This window comes from Salvelinus namaycush, chromosome 28 (genome assembly GCF_016432855.1).
Source record: "Salvelinus namaycush isolate Seneca chromosome 28, SaNama_1.0, whole genome shotgun sequence".
Classification (NCBI taxonomy): domain Eukaryota; kingdom Metazoa; phylum Chordata; class Actinopteri; order Salmoniformes; family Salmonidae; genus Salvelinus; species Salvelinus namaycush.
The window spans coordinates 30,581,174-30,595,706 of record NC_052334.1 but is presented as its reverse complement, the minus strand read 5'-3'; the positions used below and the strand labels follow the sequence as shown (position 1 = coordinate 30,595,706).

The following is a 14,533-nucleotide window of genomic DNA, read 5'->3' as shown; positions in this document are numbered from 1 at the left end:
GACCTTTACATTTGTGGAGGATGGAGATGTGTTCACGGACATTCAATTCAATCTCAACCTGTTCTAAATACGTGCTTCCCCTCTCCTCTGAACTCCAATCAAACCTTCAAGAAAATTGCACAGGAACTAATCTGCTCTTTGTCTGAAAAGTGGAATTCATCTTTGAATCGGTTCACTTTTCATTTGGACGGTGAGATTGTCTATTGGACTCGGTCACTTTTAGAGCACTGATATCTCTGCTCAATGACTCCATTATAGCTCACATTTATTACAGGAGCAGAGTTGAAAATGTTCCCGTCTTGACTCACTCAGACTTGATGGAATATTTAGCTAATATAATAGTAAGGGACCCTGAAGCAGCAACACAAGACCAATTGAAGCATTTTTCTACCTGGGTTTCTACAGCACATACATGCCGTCTTAAATAATTACCAAGTAATTATCAAAAAATAATATCAAAAGCAATTAATAATTTTCTCTAGAAAGAAAAAAAAGGACGCAAAGGAGAAAATAAACATTCTGTACACGAAGGCTCAATTTCAAAGGGTCATAACATTACTTACTGACCAGCATGAACCTGAAGATCATTTGAACTGCCTCACCTAACACACACTTCTATATACGATTGAAAAGAAATGCATCGAATGATAAATCCCATTTTCAAAACAGTGACATCAACAAACAAAAAAAGACTTATCTGGTGCAGAGTTCAAAGAAGCCTTACCTTATTTTCCTGGGCTCGGTGGTGGACCAGTTGGAGCTAACTAGCTCTTCGGGTAACAGGCAACCCATTGACATGGTCCATGACAACCTCTGAAGCTGGTGAAGGACGACTGCTCCACATGCATCAAGGTCCTCTCCATTCAAGCCTGCCCTGGCGTTACAAAGGCTGACGAATATATAGAGCGGAGTGAGCCATCGCCATGGAACCCGGGGCTCAGCCCAGCAGCCCACAGGTCAGGAGTATAGAGCACAGCAGCTGTTCTCAGTACACCCCATGTTAGGGATGAGCCCCAACACACACAAGCCCCAAACACATGGCAAAGGCCACAGCAGGAGAACAACAGACACAATTCACTGTCTGACAACTAGGTGACAGTAGTTCTGATCATTCTGGCAAAAAGGCAAGAAGTTGGGAATGTTATTTCCTTCCCTGCTATTCTATTGCAAACGCTTATTGATAATAAAACATTTGTATCTTTATCCTCTTGTACAAAAAAGTAATATATTTAGAAAAAAGTGGTCACTTTCATTTCAAATGACACATAGCCAGTGAATTTCAATGACTCCCAAATGCCAGGAGGACCATAATTCAGCAGCAAAGTGAGGTTACTATGACAATCCTGTGTCTTTGAAAAACCCTTAGAAACCAAGATGTGCTGCAAGAGCATTGTTGGTGCCAAGTGATGACACTTCATTTAAAGTGAGAGCCCTTGGCGGCAGGTTAATACATTTTCCCCAGATCCATGAACACTGGTTGATAATGAAAATAATTGCAGACAAACTCAAGACAAAGACCAAAATCGTTTCTAAATACGGAAAGAGCTTACCTGATCACTTTATTGCGTTTGCTATCGCCAAGTGACGAGACACAGTACACACTTCTTTCTCCTCTGTGGAATCGTTCTTCGATGCTCTCCAGTAGATGGAAGAATCCCTCCATGGACAGTCTGAAAGAACATGTATATCAAATGAAGACACAGAAACAAAATGTCTGACTGGATTTGAACCATATGTGTTTACAGATTTTTCCTCTCTCTGTGTGTGTTTAAGAGATCAAGGCACTATGGTAGCATTTGTATTGATTGACATGTCAGAGATGGGCCTTCAACCATTCAATTCAATGTCAATTGATGCAGAGTGAATACCAGGCAGGAAAATAAAGTGCCTCAGCACTGGGTACACAGCTAATAAACTGAGGGATTAGGAGCATAGAACAAAACTGTCCTCGTGTCTCATTTCAATATAAACAGGGGCCTGGAAATTATTATAGAAAAACACTAATTTCATCCATATTCGGACAGCTAACATAGCCCAACCTCCCAACAAGAAAAAACCCAAGATGATTTCTTTTGGTGAGAGATTTACAATTTAATCTGGCCATGTGAGGCTGTAAAATGAGAAATGGGTGCCTAATGCATGTGGATTTGGGGAATCCATCTCTTTCTTGAGCATTAAGCTCTGGGTGGCCCTCATTGAATTCCCCAGAAACCCCAGCCGAGATCCTGAGCCCCCCAACATAAAAGGGGCAAAAAGAATGTATGACAATCTATAATGGGCTCCGGGGTTAGAGGTCAGCAAACAATTGCTCCTTCCCTTTTGCAGGTTGTTTCCTGGTAACATCCTGATTAAGCTGGCAGCTTGAATTATATCCATGACATGTAGTGCACCATCCATCTGCGCTAAGTCCTCTTCAATGCAGCTGAAGTAGCATGGGTAAAAGCTCTGCCTTTTTTCCTCCCGTCAGCGTGGGCCTTGAAATCGTCATCAACTTTCTCTACATTTTATTTGTCAGTGCTCTTCAAAAAGGGACCTTTTTACTAAAAAAAGGGAATTAGTTGTATGCACCAAACCTCTCCGTATTGTTGTGAGGGCTTCATCGTGAGGTCTCATACCACACGTTTGGTGTTGCTGTGTGTGTCTGAGTCTCGACATCATCAGGAGTGTATTATTAGTAGGGATGGAGGGGGGTCAGCCTCTGGCGAGCGATATAACACTGACACTGTGTACAGTGGAGATTTCACCATGATTTCCTAAATGTAATGGTCTCAACACGAGTGATTGGTGTCAGATCACTTTCAGGGCATTTTTTTCACACACAAAGAAAAGGGAAAATGCTGGAAAATACTAATAGTTGTAAAACAAATAACACTGTACAATAATTCTCACTATTAAACAGTTGTATGTGAGAGTACACAATAACCAGTACAATCCAGACAGCCTTTGTCCGTTTGGAACCCTTTCTAAGTAATGCCCTTGATTAAGGGGGTTCGTACTCAGACACTTCATATAGCTACAGACTCTCCACATGATTTTAGAAAAAAAACATCTCACAGCTGACATAGCCATGACGTTGTTGTCTTAACAACAACATAATACAAGTAATTCCCAGTCACCACAAGAGACATTACACAGTATCCTCTAATTATGTACATATTTCCATCGCCACAAAAAAAAAAGTAACTACTTTTTATTACTTATTTGTTAATATTAAGATAATTTTACTGCACTAAAGAGAGCTTACGGGTAAGCATTTCACTATCACTGTATCAGTGTTTTTTTTGTGTGTTTTTTTACTTGTCATGTTTTGTGTGGACCCAAGAAAGAATAGTTGCTGCTTCTGCAAAAGCTAATGGGGATCCTAAATAAATAAACACTGCATCCCTGTGAAAGACTCCAGCCATTACGATGAGCACTAAAGAAAACCCAAGAGGGTTTCTGTTCTCTACTCCCTCACCCAGGTCACACCAGGGGGAAATATAATGGAATAATGGAATGAATTGCCAACGCTTGTTTTCCTGCCTGGGAGCTGAATGGGAAAAGCGATATAAACTCTAACCTTGACGTTGAGTGAGGCCACGTGGCACTGGAGACAGGCTGCTCTGAGCTTCACATCAAAGCTTTGTTTGTCCCCGCCTCATACACAGGGCTCCATGTTAACAATGGAGAGCTCAGATTCTCCCCTCCCCATCACCGCCACAACCAACCACTCTACAGCTTCTCTAAAGGGCACAGTGGAACATTTAAATAGAGTACACAACATCTAAACAAAAACATTCATTGTTCAGGTTCTAAGTACAATCATTTGTCTGTTTTATTTTCATTCCATGTCAAACTTCAACCCTGATACCAAGCAAACAATTTAAAAAAATTGTAGCAGATCAAATGTTAAAATAGTTTGGGCTCTAAAAAAAAATGCTGTATTTTTGTGGCCTTGGAAAACATTTGTACAATACACATGTACAACTGGAAGATGAGGCCTATGCATTGAGGAATATACACCCATGCATTGCAACATCTAAATCACAGACAAGCTAGTTATTTATAAGAAATACCTTTGAGTTTCACCCCCAAACAGTTACTTGTCTACCAACACATATACTGAGAATTATCATAACACATAGAGGAAAGATGCATATTACAGCTATGTCTATAGCCTGCAATCTGACTTTTTTCAGAGGACAGTAAAGATCTGGATTGATGGACAGAAATTGTCTCTCCCTTCACTGTGCAAGCCATCACAAGCAATCCTTAAAATCAGAGGACACCAAGCGCTGGATTTCTTAGTGTGAGAGCCTGTCCACATGCCTACCCTCCAGAACACTCTATGGAGCCACAAATGTCCTCCTCCACTGACACTTCCTGAGGTCTCCCAAGCAGAAAATTGCTCTGTTACAGCATTATCTTGGATTATGGCAATAATGTTTGTCACGGGTCGTAAACCCTCCCTATAAGGTGCACTGAGGCTAAAGCGGCTGCTGCTGAGAAGCAGTGAGTGCGGTGGGTCGTGTGGAGCGGGACTCCCACCATCCTCTCTGACGGCTACAGATGTGGCGCAAGTCAACTGTCTTGAGCAGAATCCCCAGTGCAGCCTAGTTATCCTGCAGCCCAGTTCAGCTTGGCCACTCTGGAACATGCTCATGTAGAGCTGTAGCTTTGCTGCTTTAGCATGCCCCTCTTTTTAATTTACTCAACAATAAAACTGAATTAAACAGATAGTCTGGGAGGAAAATGTAGGAAAATGTTTACAAAATTAAAAAGAACTGTGTTTGTTATGATGGCTGACATAAGGGTTTAATTGAATGTCATCAAATGAATAGACAGCTCTTTCCAGTGCAGTGCAACACTTCACTGAGACCGAAATGTAAAGTACATAACGAACTCCTACCTTTTCAATGGGATTTCTGGAGACGTGGATTCGCTACGTGATTCTGGTCTGTTCTTAGGCTCTGGAGTGTCCAGTGATTGACTGTGAACACTGGCGCTGCGGAGCTCCCTCTCGCTGGGTGGAATAGCACTCCTCTGTGGTGGGCTGTCTGTCCTCCTGGTGTGGCTGGCTATCCTCCTGGTGTGGCTGTCTACATGGACTACACCCTCTGGCACCTTTGGTAGCTCAGCCAGGTCAGACTCAGTCAGGGAGATGGACAGGTCACTACCACTGCTGGTCACTGACAGCTCCATACTGGAACTGGATCTACTAAGGGTTTCACTCTTCTCTGAAAACACACAAACAACAGGCTATTTGAATCAGTGTGAATATGTAGCATTATAAGTAAAAATATATGCATTTCAGCAGTTCCTTAAAAGGAACATGTTTCAATCAAATTGCTAAGGAATAGAATACTAGCTAGTACAGTGAAACAACATACAGTCTGGATATCTTCTGGCATGTAATATCTTTCAGTAATAAGATCACCAACCTGGCACATCTTGAGATTCTTTTCCCAAGTCAGTTTGAGGAGGTGATCTTTGCAGAACTCTCTCCACATCTTCTTTTATGCTCTCCTGATGACCAGACCCTCTACCCAGAGTGTATTCTGCAGGTGAATTCCTGTCCCACATATGGCTGATAGTGTTGGGCGATGGGCTATTCTTCTCAGGCCTCGTCAAGGTCACTCGAGGTGAAGTCAGTTGTTCATCATCTCCAAAAGGCACGCCGGCGCTCGCTGTTAAGGTACGAACAGATGGAACCACTGCCGCCGTCCTTTCATGTTTGTCACACAAATTACAGCCGTCGGGGGAATCTTTTGAGCCTGAAATGTCAACTGATAAAGATGCTCCGCTGTCGGCAACGACCTCTCTGGAAACTTTGGAGTCATTCAAAAGGCCACTTTGCAGGCATTCCGAGGCATGCGAGAGATGATTTGGCGAATGACGCTCCGCTTGTCGTAAGTGTATACTTGTGGTGGCATCTTCAGTCGCGTAACTTCTGGAGGTCTGGCGACCCATGAAGATTACAGATGGTTGGCGTAAAGCCCTGGCCTGTGGTGAGGGGGACTCACCCTGAGGGTGGCAATTCAACAAATCTCCCTGAAAAACAGGAAACAATAAAAAAAGGTAACCCATTCACGGTTACTCAATGTCAAATAGCAAAATGTTTATCAAAAGCAATGCATTTTGGAGATCAGATCTAGGGTTGCAGGTGTATTGTGTAACTCCAGTTAAATTGACTGCTAATTCATATCATTATGCTCAAATAATATCCCCAAGAGCAACATTTTTTCTTGTCACAGTCCACATTCCAATTTGAGCAATGAACATTCGAAAGAAAATGGTACTTCAATTAATATATAATCATAATAACACGACGTACAATAGACAAGATTGGCAAAATAGCATGAAATGGTCAAGGATACCCTTCAGCCACAAGCAGCAAAGACATCTTAAGTTGGTGTTGGTATAATATTGCTCCTACAATTTTCTGCTTCTATAATTCTGTTTATTCTCCTAAAAATGCAACACTTGCAAATTAGGTTAGAAGGGCTTTTTCTTCAAAATCAAACAGTGGAGTGTTTTAAAAGTATCACTTTTTCTGTTAAAAAAACGCTGTTTATTTGGGTCAAGGTCATATTTATTTCCAAACCCTCTTTCAGAAGAATGTTACACGATCAATGTTTTAACTTCTAATCGTATAAGCGATCCTCTGTACAAGTTGTGATTCATGTCTGCTATGGCACCAAGGGGGTCGGAGAGAAAGCTAAAAAACCTTCCTCCAAACATAATAACAAAAAGTATGGCTTCTGTTTCTTTTCTGATAAGAGTCTTAAATACCAAACAGTTAGCTGCTTAATAACATTCACTGTAAACCATGCAGCTCTGCCCAGCAGATCCACAAAGTAGGTAAAAAATAGGAAAAGTTAATTTCTTGGCTGAGTGATTCCATCGGTAGCTGCAGGGCAAAGTAGAAAGTGTTTCACTAAAGTAGCAATTGATTCTTCTATCAATCTGCGGCACGCGCGTGCTCTTCCAAGGAATGTATTAAATATGAAAATCATATCCCGTTATCATCTGTCTCCAGCTTTCAGCCCGGTAAGCTTCCCTTAATGAATGCTGTAGCCTGAGGGACATGCACACTGCCAGCAATGGCTTGTATGCATAATGGAGTGACGGTACCATTTTGCTCATTACAATATCGCCAAGCTGAGGGGGGGTTGTGCACACAGTCACAAGTGACTGCTCGAGACAGCATGCTCCAAGTTATTATGAGATGTCTTAGACATTTCATCTAAAAGAGCTTTAACTGCGTTAAGTGAAGGAAGAAGCAGCTATAGGCTTGAACTACATCGCTTGTACAGATGCACCAGCCAGGATTAGACACCTGCATTATTACAGACACAGTTAAAATGTATACTGCTCTACAGATTTGCTCTGCATAATGTCTACTTTTCTTTGTTGTTCCAAAGCTGAAAACACAGTTTGATAGAGCTAAGATTTGCATTATCCTTACCAAAAAAAAATAGATTTGCCATAAGAAGAGAATACTGTGTAAGTCAAATATTTCTGGCCAAATCTTCTGGAATTCTAAAATATATGAATTGCATAATACATGGTACACATTTCCCAAAGACTATTTTAGACTGTATAACTTTTTAATCATATAAATGACCCTTATATAAAATGAATTGTACAAAACATAGGGCACCCTGCATTAACAAACAGCAGACTACTACTACAGCCAGAATGAAACATACCGGTAGCTTAGTTGCAAGTCATGTATGTTCTTTGAAAAATGTGTTAAATTTATTCTAATCAAAGGTTAGGCTTACATCTATCTTCTAATTTACTTTTTTTGTAATTTCAAGAGACTCTTAATTATTATTATTACCATGTCTATTTTAAGATTTGGCTCTTCTTTCTTCTGCCTTGCTGCCATAAATCTGGAAATTCTATTCAAGCATTCAACCTGAGAAATTCAGGAAAAATACAGTCAAGTAGAGCACAATTCATTTAGCAAATGTCCCTTTTCAAAGTGATCAATAATTCTATATCTATTGTACCGTTTTTCAATGCGTCAAAAAAAAAGGGATACATCGTTGGACATTGTCCTTATCAGAAAAATCTACATAATGAACATGTCATTATCTTGGTAATTGTATACATAGGATGTTTCTTCAGTGTGATAAAACCGTGTTAAACATGTTCTGCAAACACATTTAAAAACATAGACAAGAGGAGCTGGTGAAATCCAAAGTGTACAAACATGAGAGTTAGTCACCTCGGGTATTCCCCAGTGAGTGTCCTCCATGGTGCCTGCAACACTCTTAATCATCTGAGTAGCCAGACTGACTGCCCTAATCCCAACTCCAATTAAACAGTCTAATGGTGCAGTTAAGGGCACTGGGATTAACTCCAACATCCCAGGCCTTTTCTTCAAAACAATACCAATTGCACACAAAAAAAGCTACTTCTGTTTATCAAAATTACTAAATACACTTGTTATCTATTTGCACTGATTCTACAGCGACTGATATCAACAATGAAGTCACAAATGATTATGATTACGGTCAGCATCATTTGTATGTATGTGTGTGGTCGTACTGTATTGTACTGGAGAAATAGGCTGAAATATCTAAACAAAAAAACAAATAGTGACTTAGTCCACAAAATATCTACACCTGAATGTTAAAGGTACCTTTTCACAGTTGTTTGACTGCTTGACAATTAAGTCATAGCACACTTGTAACAGGAAGATGAATGAAACAATGTGACAACAGAAAATTATTAATAAAAATCAACTACAAACATTTATGAATCATAAAGCATAAAAAATAAACAAAGCAACTGCTTGAGGGGGAAAAAATAAACCTCTGGAGCACTTCACTGTCTCAATATTGGGCAATTAATTTAGCGAGTCATAATTAACCAATTTTGTTAATTTGATATTAAGCTGTAGAGCACTGTTGTTGAGTTAAGCGATAATCTGACTCGTTCATTGTTTTCTCTTGCTCATTTGCCTGCAGTGATAAACTGCAGTATTCGAGTGTTTACTATTGTTACATCAAGCAAATGAGTGTAAATATCCCTACAGTGTACGGCAATTAGAGCATGATACTAAGGCAATTGACAATAAGAACGTCATTGTAGCATGCATCATATTTTTGCATCATATTTTTGAAATTCCAAAACATTTTTGTGTTGTGAAATGGCCTTGTAAATCATGATCCCACACTCACATGAACTATTCTTCAGTACATAAGGGACAATAGAGCATGAGCGTCAACCATAGGTTTACTGTACAATGATCTTTACTGAATCATGTAAAAAGAGTTCAATAAAGTGTGCTCTCCATCTCAATCATGTAAAATGTGGTACAGTTTGTAGAGAATCATAAACCTTTTAAATGCACAATGCCTAATATCAACTCTGCAGTTGTGGCTACACACTGAACAGATGAGACACTGGCACTGCAGTGTCCCAGTCTTACCTTGTGTTTATCCAGAGGGTTACGGTCAGGACAGTGCTCCTTCATGCTCATTTCAATGCACTCCACATCTCTCAGGAGCTCTAGGTTTCGAATTTTCGCCTGTTTTTCTCTCTCACAGATTTCCTTGAGATACCCACGGAGTGTGGCACACTTTATCTGAGAACTTAAGGCAAAAAAGAGATGTATTTATTTAAGGACACTCTTGCAAATAAAAGCCAGATGTGCAGTACTATTCCTCCACACATTATTCTAAAGAAATGGTTACTACGGCAGTGTTTCCCCTATATTAATTTAGCTGCGGCACCCTGCCACTCTTCCCCCGATTATAATATTATTATTTTTAAGATGGAATGTGCAGTAGAGGAAAAAGTGCCACTATCTGCCACCGCCACCGCCGCTATTGTTTTAGTTTTTTCTTACAATGCAGACGCCGCCCGGCGTGACAAAAACATTTGCAGTATGTTGTTCTGCTGTTCTATCGAGCATACAATGATGTCTTCGGGAAAAAACAGTGTTCATTGTTTGCAGTAACTTCTTTGTTGTTGTAATTTCGCAAACGGACGTGGCAGTTTCACCACTAAGGACTCCAACTTTAAATATTTCTGCCAAGACATGCCTTTAAGATCAGAGTGACAAGTTACAATGTACAGTATATTTGTAGCATTTGATGCATTCAGAGTATGTTGGGGGTTTTCAATTAGGTAAATGCAGATGGGCAACCCCATACTTCAGCCCATTTATTTAAATTTGCACTCTAGTCTCCTTTTCCCCTCTTTTATCACCTAGCACCACAATTTTTTAATTTATTTTACCTTTATTTAACTAGGCAAGTCAGTTAAGAACAAGTTCTTATTTTCAATGATGGCCTAGGAACAGTGGGTTAACTGCCTTTTTCAGGGGCAGAACGACAGATTTTTATCTTGTCAGCTCTGGGATTCGATCTTGCAACCTTCCGGTTACTAGTCCAACACTATAACCACTAGGCTACCTGCCGCCCCGATGCTGCATCAATTGGACTACAGGTTATAATGCTTTTAAAAGGGAAAATTTAATTTCAGATTATGTCAACATACTTACATTTTCATTCATTTTGGAGTAGAATGTCCTTTTAAAAAGTCACCAGAAGTGACCTTCCCACAGTCGTTCCACCCCCCAAAAATATTCCCCAGCTACCTTTGACACTGCTACTGAAAAATATCCTAGGGGAAACACTGTACTATGGAGTAGGCCTATCTCTATGTTTTGTTTTCACTGGCATTCCTCATTAGTATCGGAACAGTTTAGAACTTCAGTGTACAGTTAAAAAAAAAAACGTTACATTGTATAATTCATACCTGAGTGACTACCAGTGAAATAACTAGCATACTAGTATAGCCTAATAACACTGGTACTATGTAGTCTAACTGTCTGTACTTACATAACCACTACAATGTCATGCCTACACAGGTTATTGCTCATCGTTACCCTGGAATAAACCGTGTGCTGTGCCCACATAAAGGAAATACAACAATTTGGGATGAAAAGTAACAACTGGATAGCTAATGAGTGAACTGTTATTATGATTAAGGGTTTGATAAACAATGCACATAAAGCTAAACTGCTAGCTAACGAGCTACATTGTTAATTGTTGGGACCCACTTACCCTCTCTTGTCAGATCTGCAGTAAGCAAACAACTCCCTCTCCAACTCAAGTCTCCTCTTTTCCCTACAGGAATAGATGAAACAGATGTTGGCTACATCGTTTTTTCTATCTTTGCATCGTACGAATAAAAATTGTTATAGGCAACAAACAAAGACGTGTCTCCATAACATACTAGCTTCAGCAGCCCCATGCACGCCCACAATAGTGGTGTTCTGTGAGTAAAAAGGTCCAGATGGTCGTGCACGGAGCTAAACGTACAGTAACCGTCAACATTATCATAGTTGGCTAGCTACAGTAACGTTACAGTAGCTAGCTAATTATTAAACTACTGATTAGTCGCCTTGTCTAACGTTGCTGCAGTTCTGGTAAAAATGACATGTTTTACCAGTTCGTATGAAACCGGTATTGCATACACAGTGACACGAGTAACAGTAGCTATTTAACGCTAAGCTAGCCCTATCTAGCTAGCTAACGTCGTTAGTTTGCTGTTGGTGTAAACCCCCTACTAAATTGGTTAGCTAAAGTTAGCTAGCATAACGAAAATATGCAATAGTTATTGTTAAAATAATACATTGAGGTTACTTACACGTCTTTTTCAAGACATAGGTGCTTGCTAGCGTGTCAATCCGCTGACCGGTAAAATAGACCCACAGCTAGCTAGTTAGCCGTTGCTAATGGTTAGTTAGCTAGCCACTTTATCCAGTGACACATGGCGTGAAAGGCAGCAGCAGTGTCGGGAGAGTGCATAACTCAAACTCGTGGTGTCAAAGGGGCCTGGCGCCAAAAGGAAAACGGGTTAAAATCTTACCTTTCGTGCATGCTTTGTTGAATGGATCCAATTCTTTCATAGTATTGGTCCTCACAGAACGCCATGATAACAACGTTCCTTGCCCTTTGCGCCCCGTTTTGTACAAGCAGCAAAAACGTAGCTAGCTACTGAGAAGTGTTTATGCTGGTTGCCATGAGCACCACTTCCCAGAGATCCCCTCTTGTAAACAACAGGAGCGGGAAAGTAGAGAAGTGATGTGATTTGCGCCTAGTGCTGGTCTAGGATCAGCTTTCAGACTGTACCAATGACTGCATATGAACGGTACACTCATGCATTTTTTTGAAACTGCATTTGGAATCAAAATAATTATTGCATACATACAGGGAGAACGGGCATTATCTCCCTATAATCAAATCAAATTGTATTAGTCACATGCGCCGAATACAACAGGTGTAGACCACAGTGAAATGCTTACTTACGAGCCCCTAACCAACAATGCAGTTTCAAAAAAATACGGATAAGAAGAGATAAAAGTAACAAGTAATTAAAGAGCAGCAGTGAAATAACAATAGTGAGACTATATACAGGGGGGTACTGATACAGAGTCAATGTGTGGGGGCACCGGTTATTTGAGGTAGTATGTACATTTAAAGTTTACATACACCTTAGACAAATACATTTAAACTCAGTTTTTCACAATTCCTGACATTTAATCCTAGTAAAACATCCCTGTTTTAGGTCAGTTAGGATCACCACTTTATTTTAAGAATGTGAAATGTCAGAATAATAGTAGACAGAATTTATTTCAGCTTTTATTTCTTTCATCACATTCCCAGTGGGTCAGAAGTTTACATACACTCAATTAGTATTTGGTAGCATTGCCTTTAAATTGTTTAACTTGGGTCAAACGTTTTGAGTAGCCTACCACAAGCTTCCCACAATAAGTTGGGTGAATTTTGGCCCATTCCTCCTGACAGAGCTGGTGTAACTGAGTCAGTTTTGTAGGTCACCTTAATCGCATACACTTTTTCAGTTATGCCCACAAATTTTCTATATGATTGAGGTCAGGGCTTTGTGATGGCCACTCCAATACCTTGACTTTGTTGTCCTTAAGCCACTTTGCCACAACTTTGGAAGTATGCTTGGGGTCATTGTCCATTTGAAAGACCCATTTGCGACCAACCTTTAACTTCCTGACTGAAGTCTTGAGATGCTGCTTCAATATATCCACATAATTTTCCTTCCTGATGCTGCCACCCCCGTGCTTTACGGTTGGGATGGTGTTCTTCGACTTGCAAGCATCCCCCTTTTCCTCAAAACACAACAATGGTCATTATGGCCAAACAGTTCTATTTTTGTTTCATCAGACCGGAGGACATTTCTCCAAAAAGTATGATCTTTGTCCCCATGTGCAGTTGCAAACCATAGTCTGGCTTTTTTTGTGGCGGTTTTGGAACAGTGGCTTCTTCCTTGCTGAGCGGCCTTTCATGTTATGTTGATATAGGACTTGTTTTACTGTGAATATAGATAATTTTGCACCTGTTTCCTCCAGCATCTTCACAAGGTCCTTTGCTGTTGTTCTGGGATTGATTTGCACTTTTCGCACCAAAGTACGTTCATCTCTAGGAGACAGAACGCGTCTCCTTTCTGAGCGGTATGACGGCTGCATGGTCCCATGGTGTTTATACTTGCATACTATTGTTTGTACAGATGAACGTGGTACCTTCAGGCATTTGGAAATTGCTCCCAAGGATGAACCAGACTTGTGGAGGTATACAATTGTTTTTCTGAGGTCTTGGCTGATTTCTTTTGATTTTCCCATGATGTCAAGCAAAGAGGCACTGGGTTTGAAGGTAGGCCTTGAAATACATCCACAGGTACACCTCCAATTGACTCAAATAATGTCAATTAGCCTATCAGAAGCTTCTAAACACATGACATCCTTTTCTGGAATTTTCCAAGCTGTTTAAAGGCACAGTCAACTTAGTGTATGTAAACTTCTGACCCACTGGATTTGTGATACAGTGAATTATAAGTGAAATAATCTGTCTGTAAACAATTGTTGGAAAAATTACTTGTGTCATGCACAAAGTAGATGTCCTAACCGACTTGCCAAAACTATAGTTTGTTAACAAGAAATTTGTGGAGTGGTTGAAAAACGAGTTTTAATGACTCAAACATAAGTGTATGTAAACTTCTGATTACTTGTGTCATCCACAACACGGCCAGGTCTCTGACTTCCTCCCTATAGGCTGTCTCATCGTTGTCGGTGATTAGGCCTACCACTGTTGTGTCATCGGCAAATTTAATGATGGTGTTGGAGTTGTGCTTGGCCGTGCAGTCGTGAGTGAACAGGGAGTACAGGAGGCGACTGAGCATGCACCCCTGAGGGGCCCCTGTGTTGAGGATCAGCGTGGCGGATGTATTGTTACCTACTCTTTCCACCTGGGGGCGGCCCGTCAGGAAGTCCAGGATCCAGTTGCAGAGGGAGGTGTTTTGTCCCAGGGTCCTTAGCTTTTTGATGAGCTTTGAGGGCACTATGGTATTGAACGCTGAGCTGTAGTCAATGAACAGCATTCTCACATAGGTGTTCCTTTTGTCCATGTGGGAAAGGGCAGTGTGAAGTGCAATGGAGATCGCATCATCTGTGGATCTGTTGGGGCGGTATGCAAATTGGAGTTGGTCTAGGGTTTCTGGG

At 40.6% G+C, this 14,533-nt stretch overlaps 1 protein-coding gene across 1 annotated transcript in view; it reads right to left on the bottom strand.

The window, feature by feature from the left end:
• The window catches only part of kiz (kizuna centrosomal protein), a 35,337-nt gene extending 23,398 nt beyond the window's left edge, over window positions 1-11,939 (bottom strand). The window contains exons 1-7 of the mRNA XM_038967340.1: window positions 11,875-11,939; window positions 11,067-11,129; window positions 9,425-9,587; window positions 5,421-6,030; window positions 4,889-5,216; window positions 1,551-1,670; window positions 725-889 (exon numbers count right to left, since the gene is read on the bottom strand). Of these exons, the coding sequence (XP_038823268.1) occupies window positions 725-889; window positions 1,551-1,670; window positions 4,889-5,216; window positions 5,421-6,030; window positions 9,425-9,587; window positions 11,067-11,129; window positions 11,875-11,939 (1,514 nt within the window). The remainder of the gene's footprint in view (window positions 1-724; window positions 890-1,550; window positions 1,671-4,888; window positions 5,217-5,420; window positions 6,031-9,424; window positions 9,588-11,066; window positions 11,130-11,874) is intronic.
• Between the last annotated feature and the right edge of the window lie 2,594 nt (window positions 11,940-14,533).